The 19430-nt window shown below is 58.1% G+C and overlaps 1 protein-coding gene across 4 annotated transcripts in view; it reads right to left on the bottom strand.

Annotated features, from left to right (window-relative positions):
* CNTFR (ciliary neurotrophic factor receptor) overlaps window positions 1-19430 on the bottom strand; it is a 40596-nt gene that overhangs the window by 11329 nt on the left and 9837 nt on the right. For 3 of the 4 annotated variants that reach the window (XM_047755134.1, XM_047755133.1, XM_047755137.1), the window contains 2 exons: window positions 8774-8858; window positions 4037-4270 (listed from right to left, as the gene is read on the bottom strand). In XM_047755134.1, coding sequence (XP_047611090.1) covers window positions 4037-4270; window positions 8774-8858 — 319 coding nt within the window. Of the gene's footprint in view, window positions 1-4036; window positions 4271-8773; window positions 8859-17742; window positions 17763-19430 lie in introns of those variants that run through there. The other variant, XM_047755136.1, reaches the window with a different exon arrangement.

Here is a 19430-nt window from a genome sequence, read left to right as displayed (position 1 = left end):
GCCATTACTTCTAGACCCAATCCTCCTCCAATAACCTCGCGAAGAAATCAAGCCATCAGGAATGGGGGCCCAGAGTTACCAAGGCCGAGCCCTCACAGCCAGCCTCCTCCAACCTGAGGAATTTGGGGTCTCAGACTTAGAAGACTAGGGTGTGGGTGTGGGTGTCTTGTGCCAAGTTGGCCTTATCCTTCTTCCATGCCAATCAGTATATGGCCTTCTTCCCTACGTAAGAGTCCAGGGCTCGACTGAGTGGTCCACTTTTTTTTTTGTCTTTTTTTGCTATTTCTTTGGGCCGCTCCCATGGCATATGGAGGTTCCCGGGCTAGGTGTCGAATCGGAGCTGTAGCCACCGGCCCATGCCAGAGACACAGCAACGCGGGATCCGAGCCACATCTGCAACCTACACCACAGCTCATGGCAATGCCGGATTGTTAACCCACTGAGCAAGGGCAGGGACCGAACCCGCAACATCATGGTTCCTAGTCGGATTCGTTAACCACTGCGCCACGATGGGAACTGCCCACTTCTTTTTTTAAAATTTTTCAGTGTACACCTGTGGCATATGTAAGTTCCCAGGCTTGTAGTTAAATTGGAGCTGTAGCTGCTGGCCTACACCACAACCATAGCCACGCCGGATCCCGGTTGTGTCTGCGACCTACACCACAGCTCACGATCCTTAACCCTCTGATTGAGGGCAGGGATCAAACCCGCATCCTCATGGATACTAGTCAGGTTTGTTACTGCAGAGCCACAAAGGGAACTCCAACTTCTAACAACACGCTCTGGTGGGCCAGGGAGGCCTCCTGTGGGCTGGTCCTGCATTTCTCAAGCTGGCCGACAGGGGTCACTCCACCCTTGCTCTGCAACTGAGTTCGTTTTTTTTAATTTTTTTATTTTTATTTTAATTAATTAATTAATTAATTAATTTATTTAGTCTTTTTGCTATTTCTTGGGCCACTCCTGCGGCATATGGAGGTTCCCAGGCTAGGGGTCGAATCGGAGCTGTAGCCCCCAGCCTACGCCAGAGCCACAGCAACGCGGGATCCGAGCCACGTCTGCAACCTACACCACAGCTCATGGCAACGCCGGATCATTAACCCACTGAGCAAGGGCAGGGACCGAACCCGCAACATCATGGTTCCTAGTCGGATTCGCTAACCACTGCGCCACGACGGTAACTCCTTTTTTATTTTTTTTTAATGGCCACGCACCGTGGCATACGGAACTTGCCTGGCCAGGGATTGAATCTGAGGAACAGCTTCAACCTATGCTGCAGTGGAAACAACGGATCCTTTAACACACTGCGCCACAGCAGAAACTCCTAAGACATTTTGTTCTGACTGCTATCTCTCCAGTTAAAAAGCTTTTCTATGGGGGAAAGGAAGATCCCTACTGAAACATACTTTCATCTCTCCTCTAGCCCCACGGATGGGGGCCAGTGTTTTTGTGGAGGACTGAGCATCACTTTAGTCTAACTGTTCCCACGGTGGTCCACACCAACCTCCTGACAATGGGAAAAGGGCCTGCTCCCGGGTCCCTCAAGCGTCTCCTCCTCCCAATAGCTCGCAGGGAGTCAAGAAACCATCTTCAGGCAGAGGGTGTATCACCCAAATGGGATGAGGCCAGAGCAGCATGAATCTTTGGCTCAAGAAGAAAAGAAATGGAACAATTTTCAGAGTTTTTATTCTGGCAGAGGGTGCCTCTAGCTGAGCACCAGGGGCTCGCCCTGTGGACCCTCAGCGATACGGATAACCTCATCATCCCAATTCTCCAAACCCTTCTCCTGACCACACTCACCTGCTCTTCCTTCTGCCTTCCTGCTCCTTCTCATCTCTCCTCTCTTTCTGTGACTTGTTTCTTCCATCCACCCCTTATACAGTGATGATCTTTGGGGCTCGGTTCTGGGTCCTCTTCTCTTCTTATCCCACAATCTCATACTTGGTCAGCTCACCCCCTCCCAAGGAGTTAATGCTAACAATCCCCCAAATTCCCAACTCCAGCAGAGGCCTCTCCTTGAGACCCTCACATCCACTGGCTACCAGCCATCATCAGCTCCCAGCAGTCCCCTGGGGACCCCAACCCCATGTGTCTAGAGCACCCGGTGATGCCACAGATCCCTCACCCACACCCGCTGAGCACTTCTGCAGTTATTTGCCTAAAAGCTTTCTTTGGCCACCAAAACCTGCACTGCCTGCCGGGGCATCAGGCCAAAAGTGCTGGGGAATGAAAGCCTCCCCACCCCCACCCCTTAGTGAATAAACATCTGGGTTCCCTCACCCCTCAGGCAGGAGACCTCCAAGACACATGTTCTGCCTGGGCTCCCAGAGTTTCCCCAGTGGGTCAGGCTCCAGTTGCCCAGAAGCCATGGCTAGATAACTCCCTCCTTATTGGCTAACATCCTTTATCTTTTGTTTTTGTTTTTAGGGTCGTGCCGGTGGCATATGGAAATTCCCAGGCTAGGGGTCGAATCGGAGCTGCGGCTGCTGGCCTACACCACAGCAACACGAGATCCGAGCTGCACCTGCGACCTACACCATAGCTCACAGCAATGCTGGATCCTTAACCCACTGAGTGAGGCCAGGGATCCAACCTGCATCCTCATGGATCCTAGTCAGGTTCGTTACCGCTGAACCACAATGGAAAGTCCTAACTTCCTTCTCTATCACTTTCCCATTCCCTTATGATGTTTCCGTCACCTGCCAAATAAACTACTTGCATGTGAATTCTCATCTTGGAATCTGATTCTAAGGAAACCCACATGGAGACACAGTGCAAAGAGAACACGCCATCTTCTCCTCCCCACTGACCCTCCCACCTGGTCTCTGTGGTAGTGATTGGTGCCGACAGCTGTCTTGACTCCACCGGCTCTCTACACTCCTGGCCTCCGCACCTCCAATCCATCACCAGCTCCTGGAAGTCTGCTCACTCCCTCTCAACTTCCCCGACTCGATGCCCTGGTGCTAGGTCCACATCAGCTCTCCTGCATCCCATCAAGAACATCCTTTTCTGCCCCTGGTTTTGCCCCATCCACCTGCCTGTTCAGCACAGGGAGAGGGGTCTTTTAACGACATGACCCTCATCATGTCACTCCCCAGCTTCTAGGATCATGATCTGCCTGATTCCCTCCATTAGCTCCCTTCTGCCTTTTACACTGACCAGTGAACTTTTAGGCCCTCCCAACCTCTGAGGCCTACAGACACACTCAGATCTCTACCAGAAAGAACCCTCCCTCCCTCCCTTTCTTTCTTTCTCTTTCCTTCCTCCCTCCCTCTTCTTTCTTTCTTGTCTTTTTAGGGCCGCACCCGCAGCATATGGAGGTTCCCAGGCTAGGGGTCTAATTGGAGCTGCAGCCGCCAGCCTACACCACAGCCACAGCAACAAGGGATCCGAGCTGCATCTGCGGCCTACACCACAGCTCACGGCAATGCCAGATTTTTAACCCAACGAGTGAGGTCAGGGATCGAACATGCGTCCTCATGGATACTAGTCAGGTTTGTTACTGCTGAGCCACAGTGGGAACTCCCCAAAAGAACTTGTTCAATGTATCTTCCAAATCCTTCAAGTTTCCATGTGCCTCCCAGTCCAGGAAGTCTTCCTGGGGCTTCCCAGAGTGCCCGCACCTCTACATGCATGACCACATATCCCATTTTCTCCCCTAAGGCCCTCACAGCCAGCCCCTGTCCAGCTCAGAGCTCTGCATAGGATTCATCTCCATCGGGCCCCATAATGGCCATGCCCTGGCAGCCCTCCTCTGCCCATTCTACCATAGGAAACAGGATTTCAGGACCTCAAAGACCTCTGGAGGGGGTGGGACACATATGAAAATGCCCAAGGGTCTGGGCTCGGGGGCAATTCTCAGCTTAGAGGTCAGAAGAGCAGGCTAGGACAGGATCAGAGGGCAAGGGTCAGGGTGCTGCGGCCACCCCACCTGCCACCACCAGGAAGGAGACTTGATCTGGGCCAGGGGTCTGGGCCTCAACGACAACCCCCTTGAGTGAAGAGGGCGGTCCAATGAGAGGATGGGAGTAAAACTTACAGCCCACATGGAGGAGGATTTGGTGGCGCAGGTGCCAGGAGTCACGGTGGAAGCAGGCGTAGAGGCCACTGTGGCCCAGTTCCAGGCCACGGAGCACGAGCTGAGAGCCATTGAGCAGGTCAGGGGCCAGGTCTGTGCCATTCACCCGCCACGTCACAGCTGCGTCCCAGTTTGCTGTCCCACATGGCAGAGTCACGTCTGAGCCCAGGCGTTCGTACTGCACATGGGGAGTCTCTGTGGGTGATGGGGAGGGCACAAAGCAACAGTCACAGGTCATATCTCTGCCCAGCCCCTCCAGGCAAACATGTCTCACGGTGGGAGTAGCTTGGGAGATGGGGGGAGGGGTACACAAAATTCCTGTGGCTGTAAAAATGTACAGGTATGTGAGTGTCTCCAGATCTGTGCGTGCGTCTGTGACTGGGCAATCCTGTGTGTGTGTGACAGAGAGAGACAGAGAGACAGAGAATTTGTGCAGAATGCTGGGAGAGAAGACTCAGTTCTTCTCCAGTCCCCAGGTGCTTTTATTTTATTTTATTTTTTTCCGGACTGCACCTGCAGCATATGGAGGTTCCCGGGCTAGGGGCGAATCGGAGCTGCAGCTGCCGGGCTACACCACAGCCATAGCAATGCCAGAGCTGAACCGAATCTGAGACCTACACTACAGCTCATGGCGATGCTGGATCCTAAAACCACTGAGCGAGGCCAGGGATCAAACCTGCGTCCTCATGGATACTAGTCGGGTTCTTAATCCGCTGACCCACAACGGGAACTCCCCCAGGTCCTTTTAAAAGTGTTCTTGACCCCAGTGACCGCCCCCCCCCCCAGCTCCTGCCACCAACAAGTCCATCCCCAGTCACTGACATCTGCTACCCAGGCCAGCTGGAGCTGAGGGGCCCCCTCTCCCTCACTCCTTCCTCTATCTCTCCCCATCTTTCAGCTTCCCCATCCCTGCTGCCCTGCCTCTCTCCCTCTCCCCGACTCTGACCGCCACCCGCAACTATCCAGGGCTTGGTAGCAACAGGAGAAGTGAGAATGAGAACATGGGCAGGGGCTGCGACAAGCCCTAGGGAACTCCTGGCAGCTGTCAACTTCGTGAGGCAGGAACTGCTTGGGGTGTGTCGGGGGGAGTGGTGCTGGGACTAAGGGAGCTCTCTGACCATTCCTCTCCTGTCCCAGGAGGGGCCTGTCAGAGCCAAAACCAGAACCCCAGCCCCGGCCTCGGCAACCCAGGCGTGATGGACTGAGCCCAGGAGACTGCAGTGCAAGGGCGGGAGGGAGCACCTGTCCAGCAGCAGAGTGCTGGGTGGGGGAGGCGAGTGGGACAGAGAAAGCCCGAGACACGGCTGCTACAGACAGCGGCAGAGAAGCGAGAAGCAGGCGTGCAGAGCCGGAGAACCTACCCTCCTCATCTTGCCCCTCAAGCCTGGAAGGATGGAAGCTTCCCGGGCTGGCTGGCCGGCCTGCTCTGTGGAGTGAGGGTGGGAGGGGCAGAGCGAGGGGGGAGGGGGGCTGCGGGATCCCTCGTTAACACTCGCTCACGTCTCCCCTCCAGAGAGCCACCCCGCTGAGTTGGGGGATTTTCAGAGGCAGTTCCTGTTAACGAGCCAATTAAGTTGGGCCAGTGGCCTCTTAATTAGACTTGTTAACACCACCGGGACTGCAGGGGGTAGGGATCCCCCTAGGCCGCCCGCCGCCCCCTCCCTCCTCCACAGACCCCTTCCCAGTTTCAGCTTTTCTCTGTAGTGGAACATTTGTCCCTGTACGCAGCCTCTGTCGCCCTCCCTGAGCCAGGGGGCTCTCTCTGTCCCCAGGTCTCGCCCCCACCACCCGCTGCCTGTCTCTGCCTTGCCCCTCTCTGAGCCTCTTGGTCCCTGTCACAGGAGAGGGAAGCAGGAAACCCAGCCAGCCCTGACCACTTGTCTGTGGGGCCTGGGACCAGCTGAACAGAGGATGTACAGGCGGAAGGGCGGTGGCTGGGGGCCTTGGAGGCTCACAGCTGTGAGGCTGGACCAGAGACTGAATGAGGGCCTCCCTCTGACCAGAGGCCCAGTGTCCAAGGCTCAAACCATAGAGCAACCCCCACCCCCTGCCATTGCCAGTCCACCAGCCCTGGCCACCGAACCCCCCTCCAGCCTCCCTTCCAAAAACCTGGAGCTTCCAGGATACATGCCAAGCCCCTGTCTGCAATGCCCCCAGCAGAGACTCTGCCTCCAGCTGCCTGAGGAGGAAGCTGGAAACTGACCGTGGAGGGGGGCGGGGCTGCACACAGGGTCCCGGCGACAACATGGCGACATTGACCAACAGCAGGCTCAGAACTAACATGGCCTCAGTACAGCCCTTTAATACTGGGGAGCAGGTACAGCCACAGAATGAGGAAACCAACACAGTGGCACCACAGATGGCATGGCAGTGGGGTAACAAGTGGGGAACCCCGTCCGCCTCACCAAGGAAACAGAAACACAACCTGACAACAACAACGACCAACCAACAACATCAGGGCAGGGCAGGAATGACAAAATGACAACCCAACGACAGAAGACAATGACAGGCCACAGTGCAGAGGCGGAGGGACAATCCCACAGCATCACAACTGCTGAAATAACACAACAACAGCTACATACACAGCCACACAACAGCTCCAAAGATGGCAGTGATTTAATCCTTTGTCTCTGGACAGCTCTCCTCCCGCCCTGTGGGTGCCCCTACTGATGGGCTGTCCATTTCAGAAATTAAATCAAGCAGCAGAGGGAGGATGGGGTTCTTGGCCCTGACGTGGTGACAAATGCTCCAAAGGAATCAGCTGTGAAAAGGTTGTTAGAAGCCAGGATAAGAGACAGAGACAAGATGAGGTCATGGATGTGGAGAGCAGAGAGGGGCAGAGCTGAGGGCTCCCTCACACCTGTGCACACGGGCTCACATGCGGACCACATGCCGGAAACAGCCCCCTGGGCATCCTAAGACGTTGCCACACACAGAGGATAAGGACAGTCCCCACAAAGAAGAACAAGCACACACAGCCATCCACAAGGTCAGAGCCACACAGGGACACCGTCCTACCTCAGGGACGGTAACACCTGATAAAAGATCACAGGCAGGAGTTCCCAATGTGGCTCAGCAGAAACGAACCCGACTAGTATCCATGTGATGCAGGTTCGCTCAGTGGGTTAAGGATCCGGCATTGCTGTGAGCTGTGGTGTAGGTCGCAGACTCGGCTCAATCTGACATTGCTGTGGCTCTGGCGTAGGCCAGTGGCTACAGCTCCGATTCGACCCCTAGCCTGGGAACCTCCATATGCCGCGGGTGCAGCTCTAAAAAGACCAACAAAAAAGATCACATGGGTGCACAGAAAGTGCACTGTTACCCCGAGGTGCAGGTACACAGGAGGATGTGATCTCTCACACACAGGGAGACAGTTTAACAAGGACGCTAACACACCAAGAGACAGAAACAGAGAAATTAACAAATGATCACATGTGGGGTACAGTCTCAACCACAAGGACACAACCCCGCAAAGGTCATGGCCACACATAGACAACGACATACATAGGGCACAGCCCATGAGGACATAACCGCACAGAGAGGAGCATCCCAACAGGGACACAGACTCACCCGCACAAGAACACAGCCTAATGCCCAAGGTCAGCCCCCCAAGCTCTCAGGTGCACACTTCTGCCCACACACGAAAGGAGAGACCACAGCAGGCCCAGGCTGGTCGGGTCAGCACAGGAGCCCAGGGAAGGCCGACTGCAGGCAGGGGTCAACAGGCTGGCCTGGTGGTCCCTGTAGTCCCTGCCCACTGGGGAGCAGCCCTAGGGTGGGCCAGGCTCTTGCTGGGTCTCAGTGTCAGGCACAAGGAAGAGGCCACAGGAGCCTCAACCCAGTGCCCTCCTTGAACCCACAGCTTAACTGTCCAGGTCTACTCTGTGCCTGCGCTCTAGAGATGCCCCCACCTTCTCTGCCTCTGCCTGAGCCAGCTGAGGCGGGGCAGGATGCAGCTACAGGGGAGGCTCCCCACACTTGGAGCCACCTTCAAGGAGCTCTGACATCAGCCATGGCCATCAGACACAGGAAGGCTAGCAGTCAACGTAAGAACGATCGTGGTTCCCAGGAGGAGTGCAGCTCCTTGCCCCGCGAACTAAGAGGAGGACTCGGCCCTCACTGGACAAATGGTAGGGGAAAGGCAGGAGGCTTCCAAGGGCCCAGCCTGAGCAATCCCTGCCTCCACCAGCCAGTCCTGCTGACTGATAGGTCCCCTTCCTTGGTGGGCCAGCCTTCTCCCACGTGTCACCCTGCCCATCCCTCACCCCATCCTCCATCTACCAGCTCTGTCCCAGTATTCCTGACCCGCTGTCTCTCTCCCTGACTCCCACCACACCCCACCCCACCCATAAACCTGCGGGGACCCTGTTTTACCAGATACTGTACAGGGCCCTGCCCCTAACACCCATCCCACCTGCTTGGACCCTATATTCACGCTAGTGGGCAGAAGGATGGATCACCTCAAGCCGAGACACCGCCACCACGAGACCACCCTGGAGTGACTGGAGGACTGTGCCTATGGAACAACATCAGCGGGTCCCCCTGCATGTCAGTGTCCCGTGACTCTCGTGTTCACATGTGATGATGCCAGCATACAGCAGCATGTGGCTCTGGGCTGGGTGAGGACAGCTATGCCAGGGAGGTCCACGCTCAGCTCCCAGAGGGGGTCAGCAGGGTGCTCCCTGGCCCAGCACTCACCCTGTGGACTGTGTCTCTGGGCGTAGACCACAGCGGCGGCGGCGGCAAGCACGGCACAGCAGGCCCACGGGACAGAAGCAGCCATCTGTGGGGAAAAAGGAGACGGTGGGGAAAGGGGCAAGCTGAGCCCAGGCAGAAGCCTCCTGGGGAGGCCCCCCCCTGTTCTCAGGCAAGACTGGGAAATCCCAGCCCTAGAACCAGGGCATCTTGACCCCAAACACCCTTCTTAATGGGGCTCAGGATCCTCTTCAAGCAACAGAAAGCAACATTATTGGCATCTGTAGGCAAAGGTTTGCTAAAACGGTAGAAGGCAACCTACAGTGGTTTGTTGTTCGATAAGGCTGCTGGCTGCAGGATGTAGTCAACCGCGGATGAGTTATAGAATATTGGTAATGCTAGGGCCATTTTTCTAAAAAAAAAAAAATAACTTTACTGATGAGGTTAGCTAATTAGCTATAAACATTGCAAACTGAAAGGGTAATGTTTTAACTTAATTGGAGGTCTGTACTTCTCCAAATTGCCTTGAATGAAAGGCTCGTGGCCACGCTCCTGGGGAGAGAGCCCCTCAGACCTGCCCCCACCACATTCCCCCCACGTGCCCCCACCCCGAGTGAGCCTTGCCCTGCTGAGCTCTGGGAAGTTCAGAGCAGTGGAGTCCCAGGACAATGGTACATTTTGACCAGGTCAGATGTGGCTTTTGCTTTAGTGTATACCAATGATCAAGAGAAGAATGAAGGGAGTTCCCTGGTGGCACAGTGGGTTAAGGACCCAGCTTTGTCACTGCTATGGTGCAGGTTCGATCCCTGGCTCAGGGACTTTTGCATGCCACAGGTGCAGCCAAAAAAGAAAGAAAGAAAGAAAGAAAGAAAGAAAAGAAAAAGAAAACAAAAGAGGAGGATGAGGGATTTTCACATAAAAGTCCCTCAGGGACCCCAGCCCATCCTTCAGCTCAGGAACCTAGGTGTCTCAGCCAAGAGACGTGCATCAGAATACACACTCCCGCCTGAGTACACAAAGCACACTCAGGGCGTGTGCCCAGAAGCCAAGATAGATCCAGTACCCCCCGCCCCGCCTGCTGTCCTGCTTCCTGGGATGGGTTCAGCTGCCCCCAGCCCACTCCGCCCCAGCACATGCCTATACCCGAGGGCAGGAAAATAACTACCTCCTGCAGCCAAGGTTCCAAATCTGATTCTCTCGCCCTCATCTGAGGAGAGAGGGGGACTGTCAACAAGACAGAGCAGGGATCCAGAGAGGGACACTGCCAGACACTCAACCAGGGCCACTATCGGAAGTACAATCAGACACACAGCAAAGACACTAGGTAGAGACATGGCCCCAAACAAGACACAGAGCCCCTAAGAAAGAGCTCCACACAACCGGAGATGTGCTGGAGTGACTGTGCGAGGCACAATCAGAAAGAGCCAGAGAAACAGGTATAAACCAGATAACCAGCCAGGGACACGGCTAGAGAACAGCCAATGCACAACCGAAGGACCCACCAGAAACACTGTAAAACACTCGGCCAGATGCAAGCAGACCTATCAGAGGAAGAGCAAGAAGCCCAGGCAGGGAAGCATCAGGGACCAAGCCAGAGAGCCAGAGACACGGCCAGAAACCCCGCCAGAGAAGCTGCCTGACACACAGGCAGAGAAGTACCAGAGAAACTGACAGACACAAACAGGCACACACCCAGAAAAACAGTGAGAGCGCGCGCCAGAGACACAGCCAGATGCTCGCTCAGGAAGTATCCACACCACTCACAACACTGCCAGGGACACTCAGACACACAGTCAGACCCACTGCCAGACACAGCCAGACACCATCAGAAACATTGCCGGGGAAACAGCCAGAGACACTGCAGACAGAGCTACAGCGGTGGGGCTGGGGTGGGGGGGACGAATGAGGGTGTCGGCCTGGAGCGGTGGGCGGGGAAGATGGAGAGAATCTGACTTCTGGGGGCTCCTTTCTGGGAAGAGTTCCTGCTGGCTGGCCAGGGCTACCCTCGCCCCCCACCAGGCGAGCGCTCCCACCTGCAGGAGGTGTCCCGCCAGCCTCGCACCACAGGATCTCCGGCTGCCCCTCCCTGGCACAGTTCATCTGTCCAGGCCCCAAGTGGCCTTGGCTACCCTTCCCACCTCTGTGACTCCTGAGGCCTCTGCTACCACTTGGCCTGGCTCCTGACCCTCAGCCACTCCCCCATCTTCAGCTACTCCTCAGGCCTAGGAGGCTAAGACAACGGCCAAAGTCATGGTCAGCAAGTGGTAGGGCCAGGAAATGAACCCAGGATGGTTTGCACTCTGAGCTAGTGCTGGAGAAAGAGAGACAAGAGGCTGGAAGCCTACCTGATTGCCCACCTCCACCCTGGCAGGCAGCCCCCAGACCCTCCCCTAGCATCTCTGCCATGCCTCTGTGCCTTCCTCCTCACAGCCAGGAAGATACACCATCTCGGTACCAGCCCACTGCCCACCATGTGGGAGAGGACCACAGCCTGTGGGGACAGACAGACAGGCGGCATGGAGAGAGGACAAGAGCCTGAGGGATGGGGTGGTCCTCCACTCCCAGCTCCTTCCTGGCCCCATCTGGGAGGGGCGAGGGGGTGAGGAGATGGCCTGGCACGGGTGTAATGCATACAAGCAAACGCAAACACACACACACACACACACACACACACACACCCCAGGTCCCCGCAGGGGGAGGGGTGGCTTCTTCATCAAAGTCGCCTCCATCAGCCCGATGAGTTACTGTAAGGGCCGGGCCCTGGGCCAACGGGGCTGCAGCCATGGGAGACGGGCGCTGCTGAGAGCGAGCGCTGCAGAGAGTGGGGGATGGGGTGCCAAGACAGACACTGCATGGCTGGGGGTACCCAGAAAAAGAAGAGACCCAGGGAGTGGGGAACGGGGAGGCAGGGAGAGAGGGAAAGCCGTGAGCTGAGACACAGGGGGACCAGAAGAGACCAAGAGAGGGAGAAATGGAGGAAGAGCCACAAAAAGAGATGGAGAGCAGAAATGAGCAGAGACTCAAGGGCAGAGGGACAGACAGACCCAGAGAGGATGACAGAGACACTAGCAGGGTCTCTGTGCCCACCCAGAGCATCTCTCTGAGCCCACCCAGCTCCCCCAGGGTAAGGAGGGGGGACACTGCCAGTGCAGCAGTGCTGGCCGACCTGAGACAAGAGCAGGGCCTTCCCAGGGGCTGGGAGGCTTCTGCCCGTGGATCCAAGAGCCCAGCCCCCAGGGGACACGAGTGCACTAAAACCCCACCTCACCCTGCCCCATCTCTGCTCCTGTGGATCCAGGGAGCCCCAGGCCCATTTCACACCCCTTTTCCCTCCAAGTCCCAGCTGGACCCATTCCCAGAGAGGGAAGCTGAGGCCAGCGGCGTCCAGGCTACACCTCTGCCCTGCCCTGGCTCACCTCCGGCCAGCCATCCCAGGGCAAAGAACATCTTTCCCAGGAATTTTCCGAGGCCACACCCCATGGCTCTGATTTAGATCCGGAACAGAAAACCCATAAAGCCCCAGATGAGGGCTACACAAACTGGCCCAGTCTCCCTGCAGACCCTGTCAGGGGGCCAACCTGGCCTCCAACCCCAGCCCCAGAAACAAGGAGGGAACAGAGGGCACCCCACTAGCAAGTGCCCAGCAGCCCCCTTGTCAGCACAAGAAGCCCAGCACCTCTCTGACACGGAACCCCACAGTGTCATCATTACACACACAGGCAGCCCATCAAGAGATAACCCTGGACCCCCAACTTGCTGTCGCTGTCCCACTATGACACAAAGACACCATTACACGGCGATAGCAACACCCAGTGAAAATGACACAGCTGCACAGCTGACAATGACACAGGGGTCCTGACAGTCACTCTGGTGACAATGATGCAGTGACAGTCACATACAATGACACCAACAAACAGGGCAATGACACCTGTTGATACTAACACAGAGCGATAGTAACCTCAGAATCAAAGATGCAACGAGACTGACAGTTGCACAGGCTAATGATGACGGTGACACCCACAGTGATCGAGGGATGTTGATAGACTCAGTAAGATGGACAGTCACACAGTAATACTGATACCACGGTGGCTGACAGTCACCAGCAGTGACACTGACAGGCACAGTGATAGGCTCCAGATCAGGGACCTCAATTACCTAGTTTCTGGCTTAAGATCCAGGGCCCAAGACCCCTCTTGCCAACCTCAGCAAGGACCCAGGTGCCCTGCACCCTGACCCTCGCCACCTGCCAGCTGAAGGAAAAACCTGAGTAAGGGAAGCATGAGTTTGGGGAAGCCCCTACTCATCTCTGCAGAAACAGAGCAGCTCACAGTATTCAGCCCAAGCCTGAGGAATCCCTGCCACATCCAGGAGGGGGCTGGGGGTTCAGGATACCACTGCCTAGGGCCCAGCTGTGTGTGTGTGGACGTGCGATAGCGTGTTCTGATTTCAAGCTTCAGGATGTTGGTTGGTGTGGGTGTGCTGAGGGTCGGGTAGGCTCAAACTGGCCTGGACAATGAATGAACAGGGAGGCCCCATGTGGTGTCTCCAAGAAACTGAGATCCAGTGAAGGTCACTGGCCTGGACACCTTCGCCACGGCCTGGCGTTGGGGTGAGGTCAGGGACATTCATCTGATAGAGGCCATCTGGCCCACCTGGGGGTGGGGGGGCAAAGGTGACATCTTCACAGCTTCTAGTTCCCCTCGGCAACCTGAGACTCCAGAATCCCCTGAAGTAAGGGAAAAAGCGCTCTCTCTTGGGGCCTCGTCCCTTCCCTGCGACGGCCTGGGAGGACTCATCCTGCAAAGGAGGCAAGAACCTAGGACAGGAGGACTAACTGCTTCAAAGGCCTAGGACACTCTAGAGGCCTCAGACCTGCAGAGGAATCGGGGTGGATCGAGGAAGAGAGACACCTACACTTGAAGACAGAGAGGGAAAACGAGAGATGGAAGAGGGCAGACACAGGGACAAGGACCTGGTGGGCAGGGAGGAAAGGCGCAGGCCGAGGGGGAGCCTGGGAGAGGCGGTCTGGGTCTGGGCGGGCGGGAAGCTCCAGGAGGGGGAGGAGGGGCTGAGGCCAGGAGGCCCCCAGATCCCACCAGGCCTAGGCAGCCTGGACAGCGTGGGCGGTGGGGGCGGGGGCAGAGGCCTGAGCCGTCCAGAGACTGGGGGTGGGGGGAGGCCAAGAAGAGAGGCTGGCCCCTGGCAGCTGGCCCAGCAGGCCCCCCACCGGGGAGGGGGCGGGCCCAGGTCAGGGGCCAGCTCCTGGGCTGGGGCCGGCTGGCCATGGGGCAGGCTCCCCCTCCCTGTGGCGTCTCTCCCCGTCTCTGAGTCTCTCATCTCTGGCTCTTTCTCCTTTCTCTCTGAACCCAGACCTGGCTCTCCTCTCAGCGCCCCCACCCTGAGTGGCATAGGACCCAGAAGCCACGCCTGGGCTCAGGATCCAAGCCTCATCTCCTCCTGGGCTATCACATCGCCACCTACTCCCTACTCGAGGGGCAGCCCTAGTGCTGGGGGTGGCGGGGGGGGGAGCAAGGACCTCACCCAAACATAGGCCCTCTTCTCCCCCATGGAAGGGGGCAGGAGAAGCTGAGCACCAATGCGGAGGGGGGCTGGGAGGGAGACGGGGGGAGCAATCCCCCAGCTCCGGCCGCTGGCTGAGGTTGTGGAAAAGGAGGCGGCCCAATGTGAGCGAGTTGGGGGGGGTGGGTATCCGCACCTGCTGTTGTGACCTCCACAGCCGGAGATGGGGGCCTGGGGGGGACAAGATTCCGATGGATTTTGGCAGCAGCCTGGACTCTGAGTGCTCAAACCCCCCCCCCGCCCCCAGCCTCTTGCACCGTGGGGACCCTGAGATCAGCATGTGCGTGCCCTGCTGCACGTGTGTGCAGGCGTGTCGCGGGCCTCCCATGTTGGGCCTGGCGGGGTGGCTGGGAGGTGTCCTGGGGAGGTGGGAGTCTGCATCCTGCCAGCCATGCCCACAGGTAGAGGCCTCCTGGGCCCTATCTACTGCCCAGTGACCTGGGCGTGAGCTTGGATACGCACACACAGGAAGGCCTGGACTTGAGAAGCCCTCGAGGTGCAAAAGGTCTAGGCTTTCTCCCTCAAAAGCCATCTGATCCAGGCCCCTGCCTCTGAAATGGGGAGCAGGAAGGGGCAGATCAGTTCACATCCTCCCTCTGGGCACACAAGCTCTGGATAGCTTCACAGAACCGAGGTACAAGCACCAAATCCCCCATCCCCTCACCCCAGTCCACAGTCCCTTCCCAGCTTCTAGAAGAATCGAGAGGACCCCTCTGTCCAGAAAAGGCCCACACACTGGTCAGGTTAAGTGTAGGGGTAGTGGGGGCTGCTCCTCTTGGAAGGACCGAGGCTTCAGCAGGAGGTTAGACAGCTGGAAGGACTCCATGAAAGGTGGGGGATGGGCAGAGCAATAGGATTGAATGAGACCTCCCTCAGCAGATGAGGCAGGGGCAGGAAGGAGGCTGCAGGGCCCTCCATGAAGACACGAGGATGGACAGAATAGCTTTCCAGACTTGGGGGCTGTGACAGAGACCTATTTGCCTGGGCATCTCCCACTACACTGCACCCCTGGCCCCATGGCTGCTATGGCACAGACACAGTTTCGAGTGCATACAGAGGTCTACGCCTGTGAGTGTGTGTGTACACAGGCACGCGTACACACACACACACACACACACACACGGGGGGGGTGGGGGTGGGCAGTGCATGCGAAGCAAGAATGTGTAATGAAAAAACTAAGATGGTCTTTCTCAGAATTGAGTGGGGAACAGAAACTTCTACCAGCTTCACGTCACAGTGTCATGCTCGCCCTGCCCCCCAACACGCACGCACACTGCACACACTGCTGAGGAAGCTTCTGTCTGCTGGGCAAAAGCAAGCCATCCTTCCTCCCCCGTCCTGCCCTCCTCACAGTGGGGAAGCCAGAGCAATCTGTTCCTGATGGGTAAACACAGGCACGAGTGTGCGTGCACACACATGCTCACACACACTGGCAATTCGGGGCACACAGCTTCTGGTGCTCACTTCACCGCGAGACGGATGCACACGCGGCGCCTCTCTCCCACCGGCAGAGCCCCCCAGAGCCCAACCTCCACCACACACAGCCAGAGCCTTCCAGACACACCCAGGCAGCCGCCCCCCGCCCCCTGGCAGACACTGGCACCAGAGCCTCCCATCACAGCCCCTCATCGCAGCCTCCCACGTGGACCCCGCCACCACAGTCCCGCACTCACTGGTGTGCGTGCACACACGAACTGCAGTCACACAGACTCTCTCACCCGCGCCCAATCAAAACACTCCTGGTCTCACATATGGATACCAGCACACACTCAGAACAGCCACTCTTCCACACAGACAGCATAGCACCTCCAGAAACTCAGACCCCTGTCACCCTCAGCCCCTACCCCCGGCTGTGGGAAATACACAGATACACACTCAGAACGGTCAGTCTATGCTGGGATCTCGGGCTGCCTGGCATGTGCCTCAGGGTAGCCTAAGGCAGGAAGGGAAAGGTTCCTACTAAAAACTGAGGAAACAGACAACTACTTCCTATTTGGCTCTTTCCTCTCCTAGCCCGGCTTTTGACAGCATTCCAGGGGGAGATCCAGGCTAGAAAGGAGGGGGTGAGGAAGTCCCCCCCAATCCCTGGGGTGAAGAGGTGGTGGCACTGGTGGCAGCAGGAGCCAGAAAACCCAAGAAACCAGCCTCCTCTCCTGGGTCCTCCCGCATACCTGCCACACCCCCTCTTCTCCAGGATGAGCAGCAGCAGCAGCTCTCAGCTGAGCTACCTGCTGTGTGATCCCAGGCCTCTTCAAGACTTCTCTGTGCCTACAACTGTCTATAGGGCACCCTGCAGTCAGGCCAGACTGCAGGAAGGGAGGGCAGGGAAAGGAGATGAGGCTTCCACTCAACCCCCAGCCCCTGCCAAAGCCCTGTCATCACTGTCAGGCCCAAAGAGAGATGGGGGTGGGGGTGGGGCAGCACTGGCCAAGCCAGTGCTCCCCTACCAAACCCCTGAGGCTAAGAATCCTAAAGTGTCCTTGGACCAGGCAGCCCCCCCCTCCCCCTGCCCCCATCACAAGAGAGGACGCTCTGTCGCTGTCCAGGCGGAAAGGAATCCAGGCTGTGCTGGCCAGGCCCCAACCTGAGAAAAACTGGCAAAGCTGCTGACATCCTCACCGCTTGCCACTCCAGGTGGAGCCTGGGCCCCGACGCCCCATCCTACAGAGAGCCTGATGGGGCTTGATGGAAGCTAGGCTGGGGAGCAAACACCAGTCAGCAAAGATCTAGAGACACCTGGCAGGGCAACTCCACAAAGCCAGGTGATGGAGACTTAGGGAAAGCAGACAGTGGGAACAAAAGAAATCAGGCAACAGAGTCTACGGAAACTAGGTGACAGGTCCCAGAAGAACACAGGCTGTGGGGGCCAAATGAAACCAGGCTGTGGGGACTAAAGTTAGCTAGGAGGTGGGGACAAACGAGGCCAGGCAAGAGGCCCACAGGATGTGAGGAAAGAAAGATATCAGGAGCGCACCCCCTCTGTCGAGATGTCACCCCACACCCTGGGCCTCTCCCTCAGTAGCCCCCTTCCCACCCAGGTGGTTGTCCCCTCCCCCAGGCCAATGGACACAGCCGGAGCCCCCTCCTCTCTCAGAGGCCTGGTCCAGTTGCAGCCAATGGGCCCCGGCCCCATCTCTGGGACCTCAGGAAGTCCCAGTCCCTCCCACCGGCTGCAGAGGCAGGGGGGCTGGCGAGGGGGGGGAGAGAAAGAGAAGAGAAGAGAGACAGCTTGGCAGGGGGAGCGCCGAGCAGCCGCGGGGGGCGGGGGCCGAGAAAGGAGCGGGAAGCGCGAGGCGGGCTGGCGGGCGGCGCGGGCGGGGGCGTCTCTGCGGCGGCGGCGGCAGCGGCGGGGGTGACAAGTTCTCCGGCCCTGCGGTCGCACGGCCACTGACCTGGGTCCCCGCGCAGGCGCCCCGTCGGTGCCTCCGGCGCTCCGTGGGTCCGCCCGGCCGCCCGCGGGCATCGGGCCCCCGGGGGCTCGGGGCTGGGGCCCGGGCGGCCCGGGCCGGCTCGGGGGAGCAGGAGCGTCCCCCACCCCCAGGAGTCCGGGCGGGCGGGCGAGGGGCCGAGCCGCGAGCGAGCGAGTGAGGCGGCGAGCGGCCGGGAGGAGGGGAGGAAGGAGCGCGCCGCGAGCGAGCGAGCCGAGCTAGCGGAGGGAGCGAGTGAGGGACGGCAGGCAGTGAGGTCATCCTTTGAATCTAATTGTCTGAGTCAGGAGGAGATGTGGCACTTGATGCAGGGGTGGGGAGGGGGAAGGGACCCTCCCGGCTCTGGGCCGGGGCCCCTCCGCACACCCGGGGGCTGCCTCGGCCTCCCTTCCCCCTCCCAAGGCGAAGTTGTCTCAGGGCGGCTCAGACAAACCCCTGCCCGCCTCTCTCAGGGCTGACCTTGCTGCCTGGGGGAGTCAGTCCCACAACCCCCCTCCCCCAGTGGCCATCTTCCTATTCTCTGGGGGTGACGGGTGACAGAGACCCCGACCTGGCCTAGGTCACCTTCCAGAGCGTAATGGGAAGCCCCCATCCCACCCCAGGTGGCATTCCTGCCCTCTGAGGAGAAAGGGGGCACTTCCGCCTGCCTTCCGAATGACCTTCCTGCACCTTAGGAGCCTGGAGTCCCCAGCTCTATTCCTCAAGTTATTGCTTGCACTGAGAATTTGGAGGAATCTGAACACTGAACTCCAGCTCACTTTCCCGCCCCCCGAGAATGCCAGCGCAATGCCACTCAGTCCTCCAGTCCTGCACTTTGGGGGGCATGAGGACCCCCCAGCTAACCCCCAGGACTCCCTATTCTGCATCGCCCAATCCTTCAGGAGGGGCAGGAGCCAAGCCAGACTCCTAAGGTCCCCAAGGGCTGCTCAGGGAACCAGGCCACTCAGAAGAGGCGGGGTGGGGGTGGGGGGACGACGAGCTGGCAGTTAAGGCCGGGTCCTGTCAGGTGTGCACACCCATGCATGCACACAGGAGCACATGCACACATGTGTACTCAAACGGGGTGGGGGGGACACGCAGCTGGGGATGCTCACACCAAGGGCCACACACCCCTCCCCTTGCCCCCATGGGGGAGGGGTGATAAATATTTAAGGGGCTTTTAGCTCTGAAGGGGTTGAAGCTGGGGGAGGGAGGGGGATCCACGATGCCTGATTAATGGGGTTACGGGCTTGGATCAATCCATCCGCCCGCCGCTCCCTCCTCCCTCCTCCTCCCTCCCTCCGCCTAATGCGCTTTATCAGGAGACGCTTTTCTGACTTGGCAGCGTTGGGTGTTTTAAATAGACCCATTTAGAGCAGGGGTTGGGGGAGAAAGGAGGGGGGGAAGGGAGACAGAGATTGAGACAGGCTGGGAGACAGAGACAAATTAGGAGAGAGAGACAAGCCCCGGAAGAGAGAGACTGGGAGAGGAGAGACAGAGATGCAGAGACATGGAAATAAGACACTGAGGATGACACTCCCAGGGAGGCTGAACTGGGGGAGGGGAGGCGGGGGTGGGGTGGGGTGGGGGGAGGCCAAGGGGAAGCTGGGGGACAGAGAACAGAAACAAACAAACAAAAAAGAGACAGACACACAGAGAGAGGAAAGGAGCCA

This window comes from Phacochoerus africanus, chromosome 12 (assembly GCF_016906955.1).
Source record: "Phacochoerus africanus isolate WHEZ1 chromosome 12, ROS_Pafr_v1, whole genome shotgun sequence".
Taxonomy (NCBI): Eukaryota; Metazoa; Chordata; class Mammalia; order Artiodactyla; family Suidae; genus Phacochoerus; species Phacochoerus africanus.
The sequence above is the reverse complement of the archived record's forward strand: the minus strand, read 5'-3'. Positions and strand labels throughout refer to the sequence as shown.